Source organism: Dipodomys merriami, unplaced genomic scaffold, assembly GCF_024711535.1.
Source record: "Dipodomys merriami isolate MVZ:Mamm:240054 unplaced genomic scaffold, mDipMer1.0.p SCAF_4, whole genome shotgun sequence".
NCBI classification, from domain to species: Eukaryota; Metazoa; Chordata; class Mammalia; order Rodentia; family Heteromyidae; genus Dipodomys; species Dipodomys merriami.
In genome coordinates, this window is record NW_027205603.1 from 68,538,094 (window position 1) to 68,558,534 (window position 20,441).

The following is a 20,441-nucleotide window of genomic DNA, read 5'->3' on the forward strand; positions in this document are numbered from 1 at the left end:
CTTTCTTTCTTTCTTTCTTTCTTTCTTTCTTTCTTCCTTTCTTCCTTTCTTTCTTTCTTTCTGTCCTTTTTTTCTTTCTGTCCTTTTTTTCTGCCAGTCATGAGGCTTAAACTCAGGGGCTGGGCACTGTGCCTGAGCTTCTTTTGCACAAGGCTAGTACTCTACCATTTGAACCACAGCACCACTTCTGGCTTTTTCTATGAATGTGGTACTGAGAAATTGAACCCAGGCCTTCATGCAAGCTAAGCAAGCACTCTACCACAAAGCCACATTTTCAGCCCAACTTTCTACTTCTTATAAGTATAATCTCTAGAATTATGTATCAATAAAGGTCATTAAGTTGGAAAGATATCTTACTAAAAAATACTAATCCTTATTTTAAAAATGACATATCAAACCTATGAAAAATATGTACCTGTTTTGGATGCCTTGGAACTAAAAACACTTTTAGTGTGATGATGTTTCCTCTGTTTCACAACACCTTTGAAGACAATTAAGTTCATAGTATTAAGCACACATAACTTAAATTTAACTTCCCTTTATATAGTATCCTGTCTCTGTTGCTGTTCTGAACTTAGACTTACAATATGCATGCTAATGATTTGCACTATGCTTGTGCTTCTCTATAAACAAAGTACTGATTAAATGAAGTGAATAGATGATTTTTAACTACTCCAGTCACAGAAAATATTTCCCAAAGCTCTAAATAGCTTCTTGCAAAGAAGAAAACAGACTGGTGTTTGCCTGCTTATCTACTCGGGTTGAAAAGATAGAGTCACTAGTGTGGACAGTTACTGAACTCCAAGTTATGACTATCTTTAAGGACTTACAAAGTATTTTTGGTCTGTTTAAAATGTTAATGCATAGTCAATGACATCTAAACTCTGGGGATATCTGGATATCACTTTATGATCTGCCTGAAGTTTGTAGTACTTAATCCTTTAAAAGACAGATCTGCTTGTAAATCCACAAGTAGAGATAAGAAGTCACTGACTGAGTCTGAACCCTTTACAAATGAAGTATGTTATTGGCAGAAAGAAAGGATGAATTACCTTTTAAAACAAGTTTCTAAGATCATCATGATTCCTCTATCACTAAATGTGACATAACTTTGTAAAAACAAAGCAATTATGTGGACATCATCTTTATGTGGAAAAGAAAGTATTTAAATAATACTTAGGTAAGAGATACAACTATCCTTTAGAAGCCTAGATAATTTTTTTTTACCTGCTGGTCATCTGCAACTACTCATAAACCGGAATGTAAGCAGCTGTAGGCTTTATGTCTCTCTTACCTTAATGAATTCTATCTTTTTTCATACAGTATTCCAAGGGTGGAGGAATAAGAAGATAATCCTTAAACTTCAAATTTTTTAGGTCTGAACTGATTGTGGTTTATATTCTGTGATTTTGACTTTTAGGATAAGCAATAATAAAAACATGAAAAGTAATATCTGATACTGTAGTTACTAAAAGAGTGATGCAAATATAAAGAAAGAATAGATACAATTGAATTCAGGTGGATGGCAATGCTTTTTAAATTATCAGTTGAATATTGGAAAATACCTATTGGCTTGCAATGTAGCTTGAGTAACAAATTTCATGTTATCTATCATGACCTACTTATCATGTAGATAATTTAATTGCTAATATATTCTATTTCAAACTTGCCTCTATTTTATATTCAGTATGATTTTTGAATTATATTTTTTATTCAGTTTCTTCTTATTCTTAAGTCTGCAGCTTGGTAAGCTGAAAAGAAATACCATTATAAAATAGTAAGCTGTGTGATTGAAATAATATTTTAAAATACAGACAATTTTAATGGCAATCCAGCAATAGTTTCAGGGCATAAATATCATTAATTTACTTATTTAAAGTAGACCACTAGTTCCTAATTGAGATAGTTTTTTTGTTTATTTTAAAACAAAGTCAATTTTGGGTTTCTTAACCTTTATCTATTGATTTATATTTATACCAATATAGTTACATATTTCTTAAAACATTGAATGAATTCCTACATGCAGTTATGTATATTGACCTTATTTCCTTTTTCCCATTAATGACTCGAAATATTACTCTGTTCTAGGAGGAAGACAGACCTGAATTTTCTATTCTTTATGGCTTTTGTCTGATCCCATTGAGTAACAGAGACCCCCTGCACCCAAAATATGCAATGGAAAAATATTAATATAAATTAATTTGTATTTGAGACAATAAACATCACTACTTACTGGGTATTCACTTTGTCTGTCTACTAAATTACTTCAGAAGATGTTCAAGTACTTTAAAAAAAAAACCTCTCCAGATACTGTTCTCCAAGAGTTGAATACTTGAAAGAACTGTATTTGATGTTGGTATAATTTATGGAGGAGAAGGGAAAAACAAATCGTTTAAATAGGGATACAGGTGGACCCATTGCAACAATGAGATGTACAAGTCGTTATGTCGAAAAACAAACTTTACAACTTTGGCTGGAGAAGGGGGTGGGAGATGGGAAAGGATGGGAAGGGGAAACAAAGGAGGAGGCAACAATGCTTGATAAGAAATGTACTCATTATCTTGCCCATGTAATTGTAACCCCTCTATATGGTATTTTCACAATTAAAAAAAAGAAATTTAAGCTGAAAATATTGTCCTAAAGTTTGTCGTCTACGTGTTTTGGGATTGGATCAGTGCTTTGTGAGAAAGTATTATTACTATGTTCAGTTCTTCAACAATTGACTTCTACAGATAATGTGTGTGAAGTGGTTCAGGAAAGGAATTGGGTTAAATTTGTATAATATTATAAAGACAAGTTTTATTTTCAACTCAGGATAACAAAATCTGATGTTTTTAGGCAAAGCATGATTCTCTTTACGTGAATGCTTGGAATATTGTGCATGTAAAGCAAAAACTGAAGAGGTGACTATTAAGGAACGCATGAAACAATTCTAAACACGTGTGTTTTCATTGTCTGCAGGAGAGCTGGAAGTATTTCAGAAAGATGGAGAACGAAAGATTCAGAGTCGGCAGCAACTTCCAGTGGGAACAACTTGGGGGCCATTTGCTGGGAAGATGGACTTGAATAATAATTCCTTGGTATGTAGGCTTTCTAAAATATTTGGCTCTGAATATTTTGCCATAGTCTAGAAATTGCTTGCGTCTCAGTGAAATCCTTAAAAGTAAGTTTGGGTTTTGGGTTTATGGGTTGTTGTTGTTGTTGTTGTTTGCTGCTTTCATGGACTGCAAAACTTGGATATTTTCCAAGTGGCCTGACAGTAATATACACAGACTTTAGAAGGAAACAGCTTACTCATATTAAATGGTCGGCTAGAAAGGTAATTTATAAGCTTATTGCTTTATCTGCCTTGCCAGACTAAGACTATTCACATTTAATAATATGTACAATTACCTTTAGTTTTAAGATGACATAAATTAATTGTCAGACATTACCAGTTTACATGAACAATAAGAAATAAACACTTTATTATTCCTTACTAATAATGTTTGTACCTCTAAGAGGAGGGAAAGTGATTGGCAATAAAATTACCATAAAACAAAGTTGTTGGTTTTTTTTTTATAAAAAGTTCTGATCAGAAAGTTGACTTCTTGGTAAGATTATATGGATAACTGACTAACTAGGTGTTTTAAAGATCTGATTGGCAATACCAAGGAGTTAGTATTGTATTCAATACCAAGAGGTTGGGCCGTATTCCATTCCTGAGTCTCTAGAAGAATTCATTCTGGCTTCTCAAGGCTACCCTCATCCCTCGGGTCAGGGTCCCTTTCCATTTCAATGTCAGCAATGACTAGTTCAATCTGCTCCTCCATATTCCAACTCTTCCATTCTTTTTTTTTTGGGGGGGGGGAGGTCCGGTGGTGGGGCCTGAACTCTGGGCTTGGGCACTGTCCCTCAGCTCTTCAGCTCAAGGCTAGCACTCTACCACTTGAGCCACAGCACCACTTTGGCTTTTTTCTTTTTGCTTATGTGGTGCTGAGGAATCGAACCCAGGGCCTCAGGCATGCAAGGCAAGCGCTCTACCACTGAGCCACCTTCCCAGCCCCAACTCTTCCATTCTTAAGAACACGTATGGTTATATTGGGTTCACCTAGGAAATACAGGCTGACTCCTCTATTTGAATGACTATCCTTCTTAATTCTAGTTTTTTCCTTTTTGCCATGTAGTGTAACATTCCCATATTTGAGAGATTAAGAAGTAGAAATTTCTTATGAGCAACCCTCTACCTGTCAAATGCATAAAGTAAAAATAATAAGTAGAAAACATCTATCATCTTAAATGATAATGCAAGTAATACACCTTAAGCAGGAAAATGTTTCACAGTCCTTAGAAGAGCCAGAAATTAATGTGTACCTATTTGTTCTGATGAACAACCTTTTCTTTGAATAGTGTTCCTATAGGAAGAACTCATGAATGTTGAATGATGTAGTCTATGGGAACATGATGGGAATATGAAAACTCAGAGGGGTGGATGAGTGTCTCAGATTCTCCAGCGTGTCATTCTCTTTTTTCAATTTATAGCATGGAAGTATTCCTTCTTTAAATTATTTTATGAAAGATATGGGTAGATCTGCGTGTACTCAAGCACTGTGTCACTATGACAGATTACTGATATAACTGAAAGTAATGTTCGGAATAAAGAAGAGATATTTATGTCATAGCACTTGCTTGTGAGGTTCTAGATCTGTTTCTTATTTCCTAAATCCATGTATTGATCCATAAAATGATAAGAGATTTAATATGTATTTAAGAACCACGCAAGTTGACCTTACATTATTGTTCAGACTACATATTTAATAATGTAGGCAACTTCTTCGAAAGAGAGGTTGAGGTAAACTCTATAAACAACACTTGCCTTAGTTTGTTAAGTTGTATTAACAGACTTTTTTACTGAGGGCTTTCAGAGAGTAATTTGTTCCTGAATGGTTAAAAAACTAAGATTACCCAAACATCGAAGATGGAGTTAAGTGGTATCTGAATCCACTTCTCTAGAACTCCTTAAAAGATTAGTTAAGCTTAAAATTAAGATATTTATTACCTTATTTATCATTGCATACCAACATCAGCACCATCTTTTTTCTGATATTCCTCCAATTGTTTACTGCCTTAGAAATGGCACATATAGTTAATTCAAGACATGGTGAACATTTTCTTGCTAGCATATCAAGAAGATATTTGTATTACATATATGTTTTGGCTAATCTTTGTATCATTTCTTTGTGTAAATTCATTGTGGTAGTTTTTTAACATTTTAATCACATGCACATTTGTGATACACAGTTTAAAAATGTTTTGTAAAGATAAAGTTTTCATTAAAATCACTTCCTAGACAACATAGCTTTGCTGCTTTAATTAATATTCCTGTAAATTCTGTCTATTATAGCTATTTAATTTCAGTGTAAATATATGAATTATTTCAGTTTCTGATACTATTTAAATCACATGAATAGTCTATGGTTTCAGAATTTAGGGGTATGTTATAATTATAAAAATAATCTCAATTCTACTTTCATTTTTTATCTTAGAGTTTATGTATCTAATTCTATTGTTTACATAAAAGATTGATTCTTAAATTACAAAATTCAATTGCCTCACTAAAATATACTTCAAATATTTTTTGAAACCACTTTCTCTTCCAGAATTTATTTCTGCTTTTATGTTCTTAAATACTATTAACAGTAGTAATACCATCATGAATGTTAGTGTATGTTGGTTGATTAATAGAGTACATATCTGAATATTTATTTTCAGACAGTGTGTTGATGACTAACTCAGTTGCCACTCTAGAAAACCCTGTAAATTTGATGCTATTTTAATTTATATTTTGTGTATGGGAAGAGAAAGGCTCTGGATTACAATATCTTTAACATGATTTGATCATCATAAAATTGATAAGGTGTCTTTACATGAATCTAAATTGATAAAAACCTCAAAGAGAAAATGTTCAATTATTATAGTTGTTATTTTTTAATCTTGGGGCAAAGGGTTTGTACTTACACTACTTGAGTAATCAAAGACATCTGTGATTTTAAGATTTTATTGCTTTCTTAGAAGTTGGACAGTACTTTAATATGAATTTTATATTGTGAAGATAAATTTCCTTTATAAAATAATATATAGTTTACTAACTAACCCTTCCTTACTTCACTTTGACTCTCATTTGGATTAACGTACTCTTTTAAATTGCTTGTTCTCCGATGGATGTAATGTTACTGTGCTCATATTCACAGTGTTGGCTCAGGAGATTCAGCACACTAATTAATCCAACACAGTAATTAATTGAGTCACCATGCCAGATGTCAAATCCTTTTTATATCTTTCAAGTCCCCATCTTGAAGTGCATTTGCAATATGCCACCTTCTGCAGAAAGCTCCTGCAGACCAGGCATTTGGATGTATAGAGAATATTCCAAGATGCATAGGCTGTAGTGAAACACCACACAAACTGATCTGACACCAACTTATTCTTGTAATCATATAACACCCTGAACAAAAAAAAGCTCTCTTTCGTGCCTTTTTATCTTGGTAGATACTCAATGCTTTAAAATTTTGATAACAGCAGCAGTCACAGGTACAGGTACAGGGCAAAAACCTTTATGTGTTTATATGATATTTGGTTCTTATACATCATTATATTTTAACAAGGTATTATACAGGAATAACTAAGTACTATACTTCAGGAACTTAAATAATTAACTCAAATTTGATGTTGTCTCTAGAACCCATATTACAATCCCTGAAATGTTATATAGAATATAGAATTAACAGTACTTATTTTATAGAGATTTTACATAAACTAAATGAGATAATGTATCAACAAAAATTATTTCTATTCAACTCTTAGAAAGGATCCATTAAAATTTCACAAGTTAAAAGCTCAAAATACTTCCCCAAACAAAAACTTTGTTAGTGTTTAAGGATTTATACATTTACATTTTTTCTCTGTTAAGGAATTAAACCTTTTCAGAGAAACAGTACTAACAGGATGTGTAAAATGATAGAATGAGATTTATTACAAGGAATGAATTCATGTAGTTCATGGAGTTCAAGGAGTTCAATATCTGCAGTGCGGGCTGGTAAGCTGGCACCCAGTCTGGTACAAGTGGAGTCCAAAGACTTGTAGTTTCTGGTTGCTTAGAGAAGTCAATCTGTGTGTTCTCTTCAGGCCCCCAACTTATTGGATGAGTCCTATATGTTGTTCTGCTAAAGTTCATTTTTTAAAATTTATTGGTCATCATTAGTAGCATTGTTATTTGACAATATTTTGAACTTGGGGCTTTACGTTTGCTAAGCAGGCTATACAATTTGATCCATGCCCCAGGTTCATTTTGGTGTGGTTCTTTTTGAAATAGGTTGTCCATTTTCCTCAAGGCCTTCCCAGATAAAGACAATTATTACTTTATGCTTCCTGCCATAGTTGAGGTGACAGATGATTGCCAGCTACTGGTTTGAGACGGGAACTTCTAAACTATTTTCTGTGGCTGACCTTGAGCCATGCTCTCCAGGAAGATCTGCAGCTCCCAAGTAGCTAGGATAACAAGCATAAGCCAAAGTTTACTTACGTGCATAGTGACTTTGTTCTCTGGCCATCACAAGCCTCATAGTAACTGGTAACCTGTAAGTTTCCACTTTTGAATTGTGACTTTATGACTCTGAAAGAATTTCTTGCCTGTAATAAATCTAGGCTTTTTTTCTCCTTTTCCTTCTTTCTCTTTTTTTCTCTTTTCTCTTTCCTTCCTTCTTTTTACTTTCCTTCCTTCCTTCCTTCTCTTTCTTTCCTCTTTTTCCTTCCTTCCTTTCTCCCTTCCTTCCTTTCTTTTTTTTTTTGTTGGTTGTGGGAATTGAATTCAGGGCCTGGGTGGGCACTGTTCCTGAGTTCTTTTTCTCAAGGCTAGCGCTCTACTACTTTCAGCCACAGTGCCACTTTTGATTTTCTGGTGGTTAATTGGAGATAATTCATAGACTTTCCTTCCTGGGCCTGCTTTGAATCACAATCCTCAGATCTCAGCTTCCTGAGTAGCTAGATTGCATGTGTGTGCCACCAGTGCCTGGTTAGACTGTTTTCTAAAATCGTGTTTCAGTGTTGAGGAATAATATAGAGTAAGTGCCAACATGGAAGAACAAACTTGGTGTTTTCAATGTCTTCTAATTTCATTAGTTAGGAACATCAATAATGCTGACAAAGTAACTTTTAAAATCAAGTTCTATTCAATTTCTGCCTTGGAGATGTAGTTTCTATCTGTACATATTATGCTTTTGAAGGTTTACTCATATTCTCCCACGGACAAAGACGTTTGTGATAAACTAACACTTGTCTGTGCTAGCACAGGATAATTCCTAATAATTATTAAAGAACAGTGACTGTTTAGAGGGTTGGGTGTCTGGATTTTAAGTATCATTCACCCTCTCTTGTATTTGAATGTATCACCTGTCAGTAGCTAACTTGTCTTAGTGGATTCAAGCAACTGCTAGGATCATGTGACATGCATACTTAATTAAAGTGAACATAAATATTAAGTCCCACATAACTTACCTCATAATAGTAAGCTCACTATGACATGGTTAATTCAACACAAAATGAAAATTGGAAGAAACTTTTCATTTCATTTTGTTCAATCAGTATAGAACTTTGCTTTCTTATCCTACAGGGCATTTGTGACATTAATTCAGCCAGAGAAAAATATACATATAAAGTTCCTCGAGGGCATTTATTGACCTACTAGTGAAATGATGCATGTCTTAAATTAAGATTTAGAGCAAACTAATGCATATAACTTCCATCTTTCAAAAACATTATCTTCATAGCAATGCAGCAGTTGAGGAAAAAATTAGAAGTTCTTGATCCTCATCATTATAATTATTATTATTAGACATCTCCATTTCTCCCCTTCCACCTTCTCCAGCATTCATCTTTGATCCTGCTCATCAGTACAATCGTCAGGTTTCATGCTGTACATACACTGTAGCCAACATACCTCTGCACATGTCCCTGGCACTCACTTCCACAGTCAAAGGCAGTTTAGTGGAAACATCTGTGGTTTTTCTACCTGAGGAAATTTTCCAGCCTCAGAAGCAAACTCAAAGCAAGCCAGGCACACTGCACATGCAGGACCTTTCCTGTTCCCAGAGGTTATACATAACCAGTGATGAGAAGAAGATTTGTGGCTAACACCCCTCCCTCATCACTTAGAATACAACAAATGTTCTATACTGTCTACTGGAGTTTGCCGGTGGAATTAACCTCCAACAGGCTTAATGCTCATTTTATAGGCTTCTTTTCCTTTCCTGCTCAGTCCAATACACTTCTGCTGGACCTCGTTGAGAGCACTTCCCCCAAAAATGACTTGTACATGAATCCCTCCAGTAAGTTTCATGTAAAGCCATACAAAGACAGCTTCTAAGATTGAAAACTGAAGTGAGGTTACTAGCAAACATCCAAATTATTGCTGAGATTCAAGCATAGATTTGTTGAATTTACATTATTCAATTATGAGTCTCCACCACTGACATACAATAGGTATTCAATAAATGCTCTAAAGTAAAACCTAATCCAATGGAATTCACTGATTAGGAACATTCTCCCTAACCTCACCCATGTCCCATCACCTCTACCATGTTAGTGATGGAATTTATACTTTTGTTAATGCATGACTCCTTGTTAGGCCTTGTATTCTGTTCACTGATGTTGACATTGGGAATATCTTCCCTCTTAACGTGCATTGTAATCTGAGCACAACACTATCATGCTTTCCTATTTCTCATATCTTTCTGGGTCTTGGTTTAGTTTTTAATTTAACTATGCATGGTTCCCAAAACACTTCTGGTTTTTCTTCTCTATTCCCTCTGTCCCTAGTGGTTCAGGGTGATTATCCACTCAAAAAGCTTCAATGACTAATTTACAAATGACATTTAAATTAAAAAAAAACCCTCTATCCTTGGGGTTTTTTTTCAATTTTTTTATTGTGATTAAGTGGTTACATAATTTCCCAAATTTCACAGTATTGTGGGATAGTGATGCTTAGTTAAAGTCACAAACACATTCTAACTTTCATGGGGCAAATTGTCTGTCAAGGTCTGTAACATTTGTGAGTTCTATGAGCTTTGACAATACAGTTATTTCTTCCACATTGGGTGATATGTACATTTCTTTTGCTTTGCATGGCATCAGCTTTTCCTTCTTCCCCACTCGTTCTCTCCCTCCCATCACTGCCATTGAGTTGCTTAGTTCATTTTGATCAATGTCCAGTGCAGCCGATGGGTCCCGCTGTTGTATGTTTTTTCCCTGATTCCCTCTAGTTCTGTGTCCTCCTCCTGGTTTCTCTCCGGTGTGCACATATGTACCATATATGTGATCAGCAGCGTGGGGTTATTTAGTAGTGATTCGACCAGATGAGTGGAAGTCCTTTGTTTCTTAAGTCTTGTTAATTTGTCATATCACCTTTTACATTTTGGATTTAACATCCACTTATCAGGGAGACCATGTGCCGTTTGTCTCTTTGCTCTTGGCTTGCCTCGCTCAACATGATTTCTTCTAGCTCCATCCATTTCCCTGCAAATACCATTATTTTGTCCTTTCTAATGGCTGCATAATATTCCATTGTGTATAGATACCACAGTTTTTGGCTTCATTCATCTGTGGTGGGACATCTAGGTTGTTTCCATATCCTGGCTATTGTGAACAGTGCTGCAATAAACATGGAGATGCATGTGTCCTTGTAGACTGGTTCCTGTTGTTCAGGATAGATGCCTAGAAACAGCATGACTGGGTCATAAGGGAGGTCAATATTTAGCTTTCTGAGAACCCTCCAGACTGCTTTCCAAAGTGGTTGTATAAGTGTACAATCCCACCAGCAGTGTAATAAGGTTCCTCTTTCTCCGCATCCTTTCCTGCATTTGTCATTGGCTGACTTGAAGATGTGGGCCATTCTGACTGGGGTAAGGTGGTATCTCAGGGTTGTCTTTATTTGCATTTCCTTCACAACCAACACATTTCCTCATGTGTTTCTTTGCCATTTTTATCTGGTCTTCTGAGAAGTCTCTCTTTAGTTCCTTTGCCCATTTAGTAATTGGTTTGTTAGGTTTGGGAGGGATTAGTTTCTTGAGTTCCCTGTATATACTGGATATTAACCCCTTGTCTGATATATTGCTGGTAAATATTTTTCCCAGTTACTGGGTTGTCTTTCTAGCTTGGTTGCTATAGCTTTAGCTGTGCAGAAACTTTTTATTTTAAGGTAGTACCATTTGTCAAGTCTCTCTCCCAGTTGTTGTGACCCTGGGACTCTGTTCAGGAAGTTCCTGCCTGTGCCTAAGTTCAAGTGTCTCTCCTACTCTGTCCTGCAGTAGTTTCAGAGATTCAGGTTTGATGTTAAGGTCTTTAATCCATTTTGTGGGATGTTGGTGCATGGTGATAGGCTAGGGTCCACTTTTATTTTTTTATTTATTTTTTGTTTTTTTGGGGGGGTCTGGTTGTGGGGCCTGAACTCTGGGCCTGGGCGCTGTCCCTCAGCTCTTTAGCTCAAGGCTAGCACTCTACCTCTTGAGCCACAGCGCCACTTCTGGTTTTCTGGTGGTTAATTGCAGATGAGTCTCATGGACTTTCCTGCCCGGGCTGGCTTTGAACTGTGGTCCCCAGATCTCATCCTACAGAATTACAGGCATGAGCCACCAGCACCCAGCACAGGGAGTTTATTCTTGACTCTACATAGAGTAGGAAAATCATTGTTATTCTCCTTGACTTGCAACTTCAGTCTTGGGGTTGCCCTTCCCCATTCTGGCTTTGAAGAGAGTTCATTCAATCAGTTGTTTCCCATCCTTCCCTCCCCCATATTTGTTCACTTCTTCTCACATCTCAAATGCTTATTCACATGTAGGATTGGACATACCCACTCCGCTCTTCTTTTTGCCTGGAACTATCATCCTGTTGTTTGCTTCTGTTCAAACATCTTTCATGGTTTTTCTTCTCACAATAGGAAATGTAATTAGCATAAGTCCTGCTTTCTGAATCTCTGCTGCCTTCTTGTTCCTATTCCACAGTTTTACTGAGACTGCCTTCACGTCTCACCTTGATCATCACAAAATTCACTTAATTCTCCTTTCTTCCCTTGTTTCTTATTCTTTACCTTAACCACAGAATACCATAAATATTACTAATAAAATTCATCAGACTAAAGTATCTAAAATGCTCTGAATATATTTTCTGCTCCCATCCCCATGCTTTGATTGTCCTACATCATCATCATCCTGGAAACGCTAATGTTTCTATCTTCGGCGCCGCTTCATCACAATTACTCCATTCCTTGCTTATAAAGTCATCTCAAGTTCACCTCCAAAGTAGACCTTCCCTGAAGCCTGCAGTCTAGAATGGATAACCCCCCAAGAATTGCCTCCTTCCTCTGTTTCCTAGGAGAATGGTACTAATCACATAATTGTGAGCTCTTATTTATTTGCCTATCTCCCCTGCAGAGTACATACATATCTGTCTTTTGTCTTTAAATCCTTCCTGCCTAGAACAAGTCTAGTGTACAGTAGGAGCTCGATGAGTAGTCACTACATGAGTAAAGTAATTCCTTCTTTTCATTTTTTCCCCAACAGCAAAGACAGATGCACAGCTCTCCTTACTCGGCATCCTTTCGTTTCCATTGCTTCATCTACTCCACTTAGCAGGACACTTACCACAGTAAACACCCTCATGAGTATGTTTTATGTTTTTATATATGTTTATTCTTTTTAATTTCATTTGATTGAAACAGTTCGTAGGGAAGTGTAACTACTAAATCTTTAATATTTGTGATCATTTCTTGATAAATGTTGACTAATTTTGACATGAGTCTTGAGACCCTTCGAGCCATTTGGGGAGGAGAAGATGTTGAACTACTGAAGCAATTAGGATTTGTTTGCAACGATCAGTCTTAGATCCCTTGCGATGACATGGGTGGAGGCCAAGAAGGTGTTCTGCTCTACCATGCTTCCCGCGAAGTCTCATCCAGCATCGCACTTTCCAGTGACAAACCATCTGGGAAATTCCATCTGTCTCCGCTTGGAAATTGAGGTGGCAGTCTCCCACTGTGAGCAATTTTCTATTAACTTCTTGGATAAGATCAGTCAGATTTATACTGAATTGATGGGAACCGTAAGAGCAGGGTTGTTCCAAAAGAAGACAAATGTACTGATTCCTCTAATTGGGCTTAAGCCAGTTTCATTCACAGATGCCCTTAGGTTCTAGTAGTGCAAGGACTTATAACCTTTTTAATTGTACCCTGTTCCTCTTGGGAGATGTTGGTGAAATACATTATTGATGGAGGTTGTAGATGTGTCCCTTAGGGAGGGCAAGATCCTGGCTTCTCCAGCATTCTATCTGCTATGTGGAGAATTAATGGAAACGGAGTGGACAGGCAAGCTGCTCAGAGAAGACATGAAGGCAAGACATTTAATGCATCAGAGCCTTGGAAAACGATGCATTTGTCTGGTTTCCAGAATTAAAGTAAGCTTTTGGTTGTTGCTTTTTGTGGAGGGAGATGTTGTTCAGGGAGAGGATAGAGTATGGATGCCTGAGAAATCAAAAACATCTTGTAGAATATATATATCTGAAAGGAGGAACCAAGCATCAAAGAATTCTTTCAAAATTCAGATCTGTAGAAACACATCAGTCAGGGAGGCCATCTGCATAGTGATTGGAAGGGACAATTATATAACAATGAAGGCAGAGTTGTGATGTTGACAGTGGATAGAATTATATTGTCATCTGGGACAATGATGTTGAAATAAAAATATAAATTGTGCCTTTCCTAGATGTAACTCATCTGTCTGATCATCTCCTCCTTCTTTTGACTGACATTTTCTCCTGTTTGTTTTTTTTTTCCAAGTTCTGTATGTTCCAACTTAGATTTACACAGTAAAGACCCAGAGAAAAAAATTCCTTGCTGTGCATGGAAGGTTTTATCTATGGGTCTAACTTAACTATCCTGTATGTGAAATTTAAAGCTTTTGGCTTATGATGCATGGCTAGACATATTTTACCTGTAATTTAGGCCAAGTTTGAATAAACAAGAAGTTATCTTTTTACTTCATTTAAGATGACTTGTTCTCTTTATATTTTTATTCAAGATGATTTCATAGAGTTATTAAAGGGAGTATCCATACTGTACTGTTGAGGTAATTAACATCTGAGAGACATTAATTTGTATCATCATTATATAAACAGAGTTGCTCTACGGAGAGGCTATCTAAGGTTGAGTCTATAGCGTATCAGTACGTACCTCCTCCAGAGAGTAGGCATGAAGGAGGAATGCAGGATCTTGGCCTCTGTTGGGTGCTGTCACTGTGTTTTAGTTCCCTGTAAGAATTTTTTGTTGATGATGTCATTAGGATTGTCCCAACTCTCTGTTTGCCAATAGCAGTCCTTATGAGGCTGGGAAGGGAGGGGACAGGTAGTACCTGGGGGAGGAAGTGTTTTGAAACATCTTACTCTGCTTTTTGTGTCCCACAACTCACAGGATGTAAAGCTCAGAATTTTTTTTTTTTTTTTTGCTGGAGGGAGAAGGTAAAAAAATGAGACAGCATTGTAAGAAATTGTTTGAAAACTTGATCAAAACAGCTTCCTGTCATTTTCTGATAGAAGTAGCATGCCTTTTCAAGTCTTACTACTTCACTTTTGGGGAGGAATTTCCATCTTACAAATATTTCTAAAGAGTTTCTCATTGTTCACTCACCTGTTATCTGCATAGCTATGATAAGTATCATCCCAGCGTTATGAGGAGTTAGCAGCATTCTCAGCTCAGCATGACAATTAATACATTCTGGGCCTTAGATATGATAGGTGAGCACATAGACATACATACCATTTTTGTACCCCTTCAATTTGCTCTGAAATATCAAAACTACTTAAGATAATACTGTCCAACTCTCCTACTGTGTTAGACTCAGCTTTTAATCTAATTATCAGTAGGTAATCAGGATGGTATTAGCCAAGTATTATAGTTCAGCTCTAACCCTCAATTTGCATGGACTATCTTTACTATCATGATAAAGGCCAGTTTATAACTCTGCCCAAACTATTCCTATAAAGCTCTGTTAATGGGCATGAGGTCCAGAGCTAGCCTTGCTTGCATATGTTTCTGTATTATTCTAGGAGAAAAATAAAACAGCACTTATTAAATACTATTGCATGCTGACCCACACCCGTATTCACGGCACTCAGGAAGCAGAGGCAAGCGGATCATGAGTTTGAAGCTAGCTTGGGGTACATTGAGAGACTCTGTGTCTCAAAACAACAAGAAAAATAAGAGGAAAAATCACTAAAGAAATTCAGGTTTATTTGAATTCTAGAAGTAGGATCATGGGCTACAAAGATTGTAACCAAAATCAAAGATGAGAAAGTTAAAGATACATGTCAAAATGATATATTTTACTGCTATTTCTGCAATTTAAATATGATTTTGTACCTTCAAAGTGACCAATGATTTTTTTAAATTTAGATACTGATTTTTTCAAACCAATGTGACAAAATACAAGAAGCATGATTCATAAAAAAAAATCAAATGAGAATCAGAAATAAGAAGGGTTTGCTTGCTAAGAGTTTCTTTCTTGGTAATTTTGAGAAACAACTGTGCAGATCAAAAGTGGGGAAGAAAGTATGGGAAAGAACCTGTGATGGATTCAGCATAGGCTGATTCTAGTTCCAACTGTTATAACTCAAAATGGGTCTGCTATCTTGGATAATCACACATGCTCTCAGTTTCTTCATTTATAAAATAGGTGTTATTATGCTAGACCTACATCATAGAGATGTTGCAAAATTATATAAAATTATATGCATTTAGTCACTTTGAAAAATACACAGATTGTCATACAAACCTAGATTACTTTTCATTATGTCTGTGAACAGAAAGTAGACTATCTATCCTTTTAATTCTCCATACAGGGCAATACAGTCTTTTCACTTCTGACTCAGAACATACTTAAAAAGCACTTTTGGTTGTCATCTTGTGGATACATTCCCATCCACATGTGCACACACACCTTTATATATGCATAGGCACACATGCTAATTGATTGACTAGCATGAGTGTTCTATCCCAGAACTCGGAAGTACAAAACATGTCATCTGAGCATTTATCATCTTAGTAGGCAGGCTCCACAGAAGCAGTGAAAAATAACACATATTTTCCAGAAGGGAGAGAAAAGTGAAGTAGTCAAAATGCTTTTTGAATTATCTTGGCTTTATTGTGTTTTCTTTTTGAGGGAAGTTATTTTTTAGAAAGCATTTCTGAGGTCTGTGATTGGAGATTTCCAACACTGGAAAAAAAAAAAAAAGTAATTTACCCTGTGTGATTTTGAGGTAGGTTTGTGTTTTAGAATGTTAGCTCATTCCTTTCATCATTTTTGACATTTTAGAGCTCGGTAAAGAATGGAGTGAAAAAGGCAGTCATAATGCAGACACTGAGGTGCCACGAAGTGTGAAGAAACAGAAATAAATAGTAGCAAAGCTTAAAATTGAGCCTTTAATAAGAAGGCGGACAAATACAGTGTGTTCCTCATTACTTTACATGTAGAAACAGGAGAATCACTGTGGGGGGGTGGGGAAGCACCCACGGGCCCTCTGATTCCTGCTTGAATCTCAGATGTGGTATTACCATTGCTCCACTGAAAGTCACTATTCTTAGGCTCACACATTATAAAGGTACCCACTGGCAGCATCAGAGATAAGCCGGAAAGCCCTGAAGTGTACTGAATTAAGTTTCTATAAGAAAAAAGAAAACAAAAAGGCAGTCTTTGCCTTCATTAAAGAAGTTCAGGAATGGATCAAGCACATTTGTCCTTCATCTGAATAGGAGATCTAGCAAGTTATAGTCTTGTTGCATTCCTCCACATCTTTGAGGAAATGACACCTCTCCAAAAGAAGCAGACATTTGCAGAGATGTCCCCCCCCACCTGCTGGTACTCCAGAAAAGAGGAAGGCGGCAGGGGATGAACAGAGTGCAGGATGAAAGTCGAACATTGGTCGGTTCCATTACTTCATTAATCAAGTGGAGGCATTCTGAAAAATGTTTCTCCTTGGTTGCAGCCATCTGTTTTTTTGGTGTTAATCTGCGCCCTGTGGCAGGGTTTTGTGAGAGGAAACAATGAGCAGTTGTATCACCCCTCTTCCCCCCAATTGTTGTAGCCCCTGTCCGAAGGCTCTGAGGATGATGTAGGTCTGTATCAGCCTGATAAGGGAAAAGAGGATTCCGAATGGCTTTGGAGAGACTCGGAGGGGGTAGAGTATGCTGTTTTTGGACTAGACAAGCCGTGGAATACAGCAGAGACCCTTAATGGGATCCTAAGGGTTCATTGCCAAGCCTTCTGCTGCTTCTCGAGGTTGTTTTAATGGAATATTCTGATGGCCAAATTCTGTGTCTGTCAGAGGGGCCAAGGTTCAAGATGTTGTTTTAAGTCATTGGCTCCATAATTTGTGTTTTGTCAATGTAAGCCAAAATAAGACAAAAAAATGCACAACACACACACACACACACACACACACACACACACACACACACACACACACACACACACACACACACACACACACACACACACACACACACACACACACACACACACACACACAAACTAACCTTAAGAAACCTGTCCGAGTATGTATGAAATCACTTTTAGTCTGCTGACAATGAGTTTTCTAGCTATTTCTAGCTATTGTCATTAGAGCTGCACAAGTGTCCAGTACATTTGACACACTGTACGTTCCTATTTTTTTTGGCTATCTTTTGTAATGCTGATTTTACTTTGGCAAGACATTAGATTGACATATGGTTCAGCTAAGCTGTTTTGGAGCCTGGAGTACCTTTGTTATTTATTGGGATTTTTGGAAGAGGATAAGTGTGTTATTTTTGTTCTGGATTAGAATATATATATATTCATACACACATTAAATGTTACAAAAATTTGGACAGCTAAGACAGTCACTGTGAGCTTTAGAAAATGGTCTGCTGTTCTCAGGATAACTGAAATAAAATCATCATATCTATAAAGAAAATAATAAGTATTTTGCTAAACTTCAAGTAAAATAAAGCAGCAGTTTACAGCACACCATCCTAATATAGGGGGGACAATTACTGAATGACAGGCAAAAAATGTTGGCATCATGAAAACTTTAAGCATACTTACTCAGACTGAAACTATCACTGTTAAAATTCCACTATTGGACTGCTATATAAGTAAAAATACAGGCACAAAAAATAAAACTAATAAAATGGTTTTCAGGTGAATGAGTGATACAATCACATCACTTACCATGGTAATAAAGCACAGTTAGGGAAGTTTAGTGGTCTAGAGGTGAAGAATAGCTCCTTCTACTGAGACCTAACAGATTAAACTCCCTGCAAGGTAAACTTCAACTTTTTGCTTTGAGTTTAATTCCCTATTAACACTTGATGGAAAGTTTTTCTGTGTGAAAATAAGATAGAAGAAAAATGACCAAAGAGAACCACGTGTAATTTTGAAGCACAGCTTTTCTTTTAGAAAAATCCCCTGGGAATACAGATATACATGGATATTAGTACTTACCTTTTGCATTTTTCTATAGCCAGTTATTCTTCCTTCAACATATTTATTAAACCAACTTGTTAAAAGGGGCATAGCCCAACTGTTGGCTATGGGTCATGCAAGGGTCTGGATGAAAGAGCAGAGATATTTTATTAAAGTTAACCTAACTAATCACCCACCAGATTGGTTGTCTGCTTCATGGTGTTTTAATTGATATTCTTTACAGTCAAATAAGAGCATAGTGAAATAATTACTTTATTCTTTTATAATTATTTTTAACAATCTAACTCTGCTGTATTGACGTTAGCTTAAATAACTGAAATCTATTCTTTTCTCCTAATATGATAAAAATCTTGAAGGGAAGTTTGAGTCAGTATTTATTAAGTATGTTCTGTAAGTCATGAACGATGCTAAAAATTGACAGAGGAAACTCTTGAATTCTTGTCAAACAACTACTTTTTGATTACTTAAGTGAATCTGAACTCTACCCATTGTCTTACTTATTGGTTTAAGCAAATCTAACACAGTGAAAACAATATTCATATATAAGCAAGAATGAAGACATGAACACAGAGAATAAATATTTTAAAGCAGACAAATAAGATTAAAATAAATTTCTAGCTGGGCACCGGTGGCTCACACCTGTAATCCTAACTACTCAGAAGGCTGAGATCTGAGGATCGCGGTTCAAAGCCAGCCTGGGCAGTAAAGTCCATGACTCTTATCTCCAATAAATCACTAGGAAAAAAAAATGGAAGTGGCACTGTGGCTCAAGTGGTAGAGTACTCGCCTTGAGCTGAAGAGCTGAGAGACAGCGTCCAAGCCCAGAGTTTAAGCCCCATGACCAACCCCAAAAATAAATAAATAAATAAATACATTTCTAATACAATTTTGTTATGCTTGTACTCACTACTGAATAAAGCAACCTCATGCAATAAAATGTTCCTCTATTAGATTTCACAAATGTATCAACATTTTCTTATGTATTAAGCAAAATTATATTTATCAGTAATATTTCCAATATTTTTCTGATAATTTTATCATTTTAGCTCCAAAATGGTTGAATTATCATAAAAGATTCTATGTAAACCAGTAACAGGAAAGTATAGACAGTTATGTATGTAAGTTTGGAATAAGAAAATAGGCTTAAATTTTTTAGTACTTATAGCATTCAAGGGAGACAAAACTTAAAATGGCAAATATTGTAAGCAAAACAAAGAAATACATAGGAAGCTGAAATTGAGAGGGTCAAAGTTGAAGCCTAGTCTGGACTAACATGTTCACAGGAACTAATCTAAGGCAATCAAAGTCTGGGTGCAGTAGCATAGACTGGTCATCCCAGAAATTCAGGAAGGATAAATAGGAGGATTATGTCCCAAACTCACCTGGGCATTAACCAAGAACTTACTTGAGAAATAACAAAAGCCAAAAAGCTAGAGCTATGGCTTCATTATTAGATGATCTTCCCTAATTGATAGTTAAAAAAAGAAAAGAAAAACCATAGTGTACCTCTTCAGCCCCTCCCCTCCCAAAACGAAATGTGAGAAATGCAAAGTATGTATTCAATAAAACTCAAAGTGTACTCTCACATTTTCATGGTCTCCGTATTTCTGTTGGCACACACCCAGGGATTTAACAAACAATTTATCAAAATTTTTAGAGAAGTATTGCAATTGCACAAACTATTGTTCTTGACATTATTCCCTAAACATTAAAGTATACCAATGATTTATATAGAATTTACAATGAATTATGTATTGTAAGTGATCACAAGATTAGGTAAAGTATATGAAAGGATAAATAGATGATAGATAGATTATATGCAAATATTATGTCATTTTATATAAAGCACACGAGCACCTGTCATTTCTTTTTTTGGGTCCTGAATCCAATCCCTAAGGGTTC

The 20,441-nt window shown here is 36.2% G+C and overlaps 1 protein-coding gene across 2 annotated transcripts in view; it reads left to right on the forward strand.

Moving 5' to 3' along the window:
• The window catches only part of Zfpm2 (zinc finger protein, FOG family member 2), a 424,411-nt gene that overhangs the window by 212,860 nt on the left and 191,110 nt on the right, over positions 1–20,441 (forward strand). For both annotated transcript variants that reach the window (XM_069991247.1, XM_069991248.1), the window contains one exon: positions 2,962–3,080. In XM_069991247.1, the coding sequence (XP_069847348.1) occupies positions 2,962–3,080 (119 nt within the window). The remainder of the gene's footprint in view (positions 1–2,961; positions 3,081–20,441) is intronic.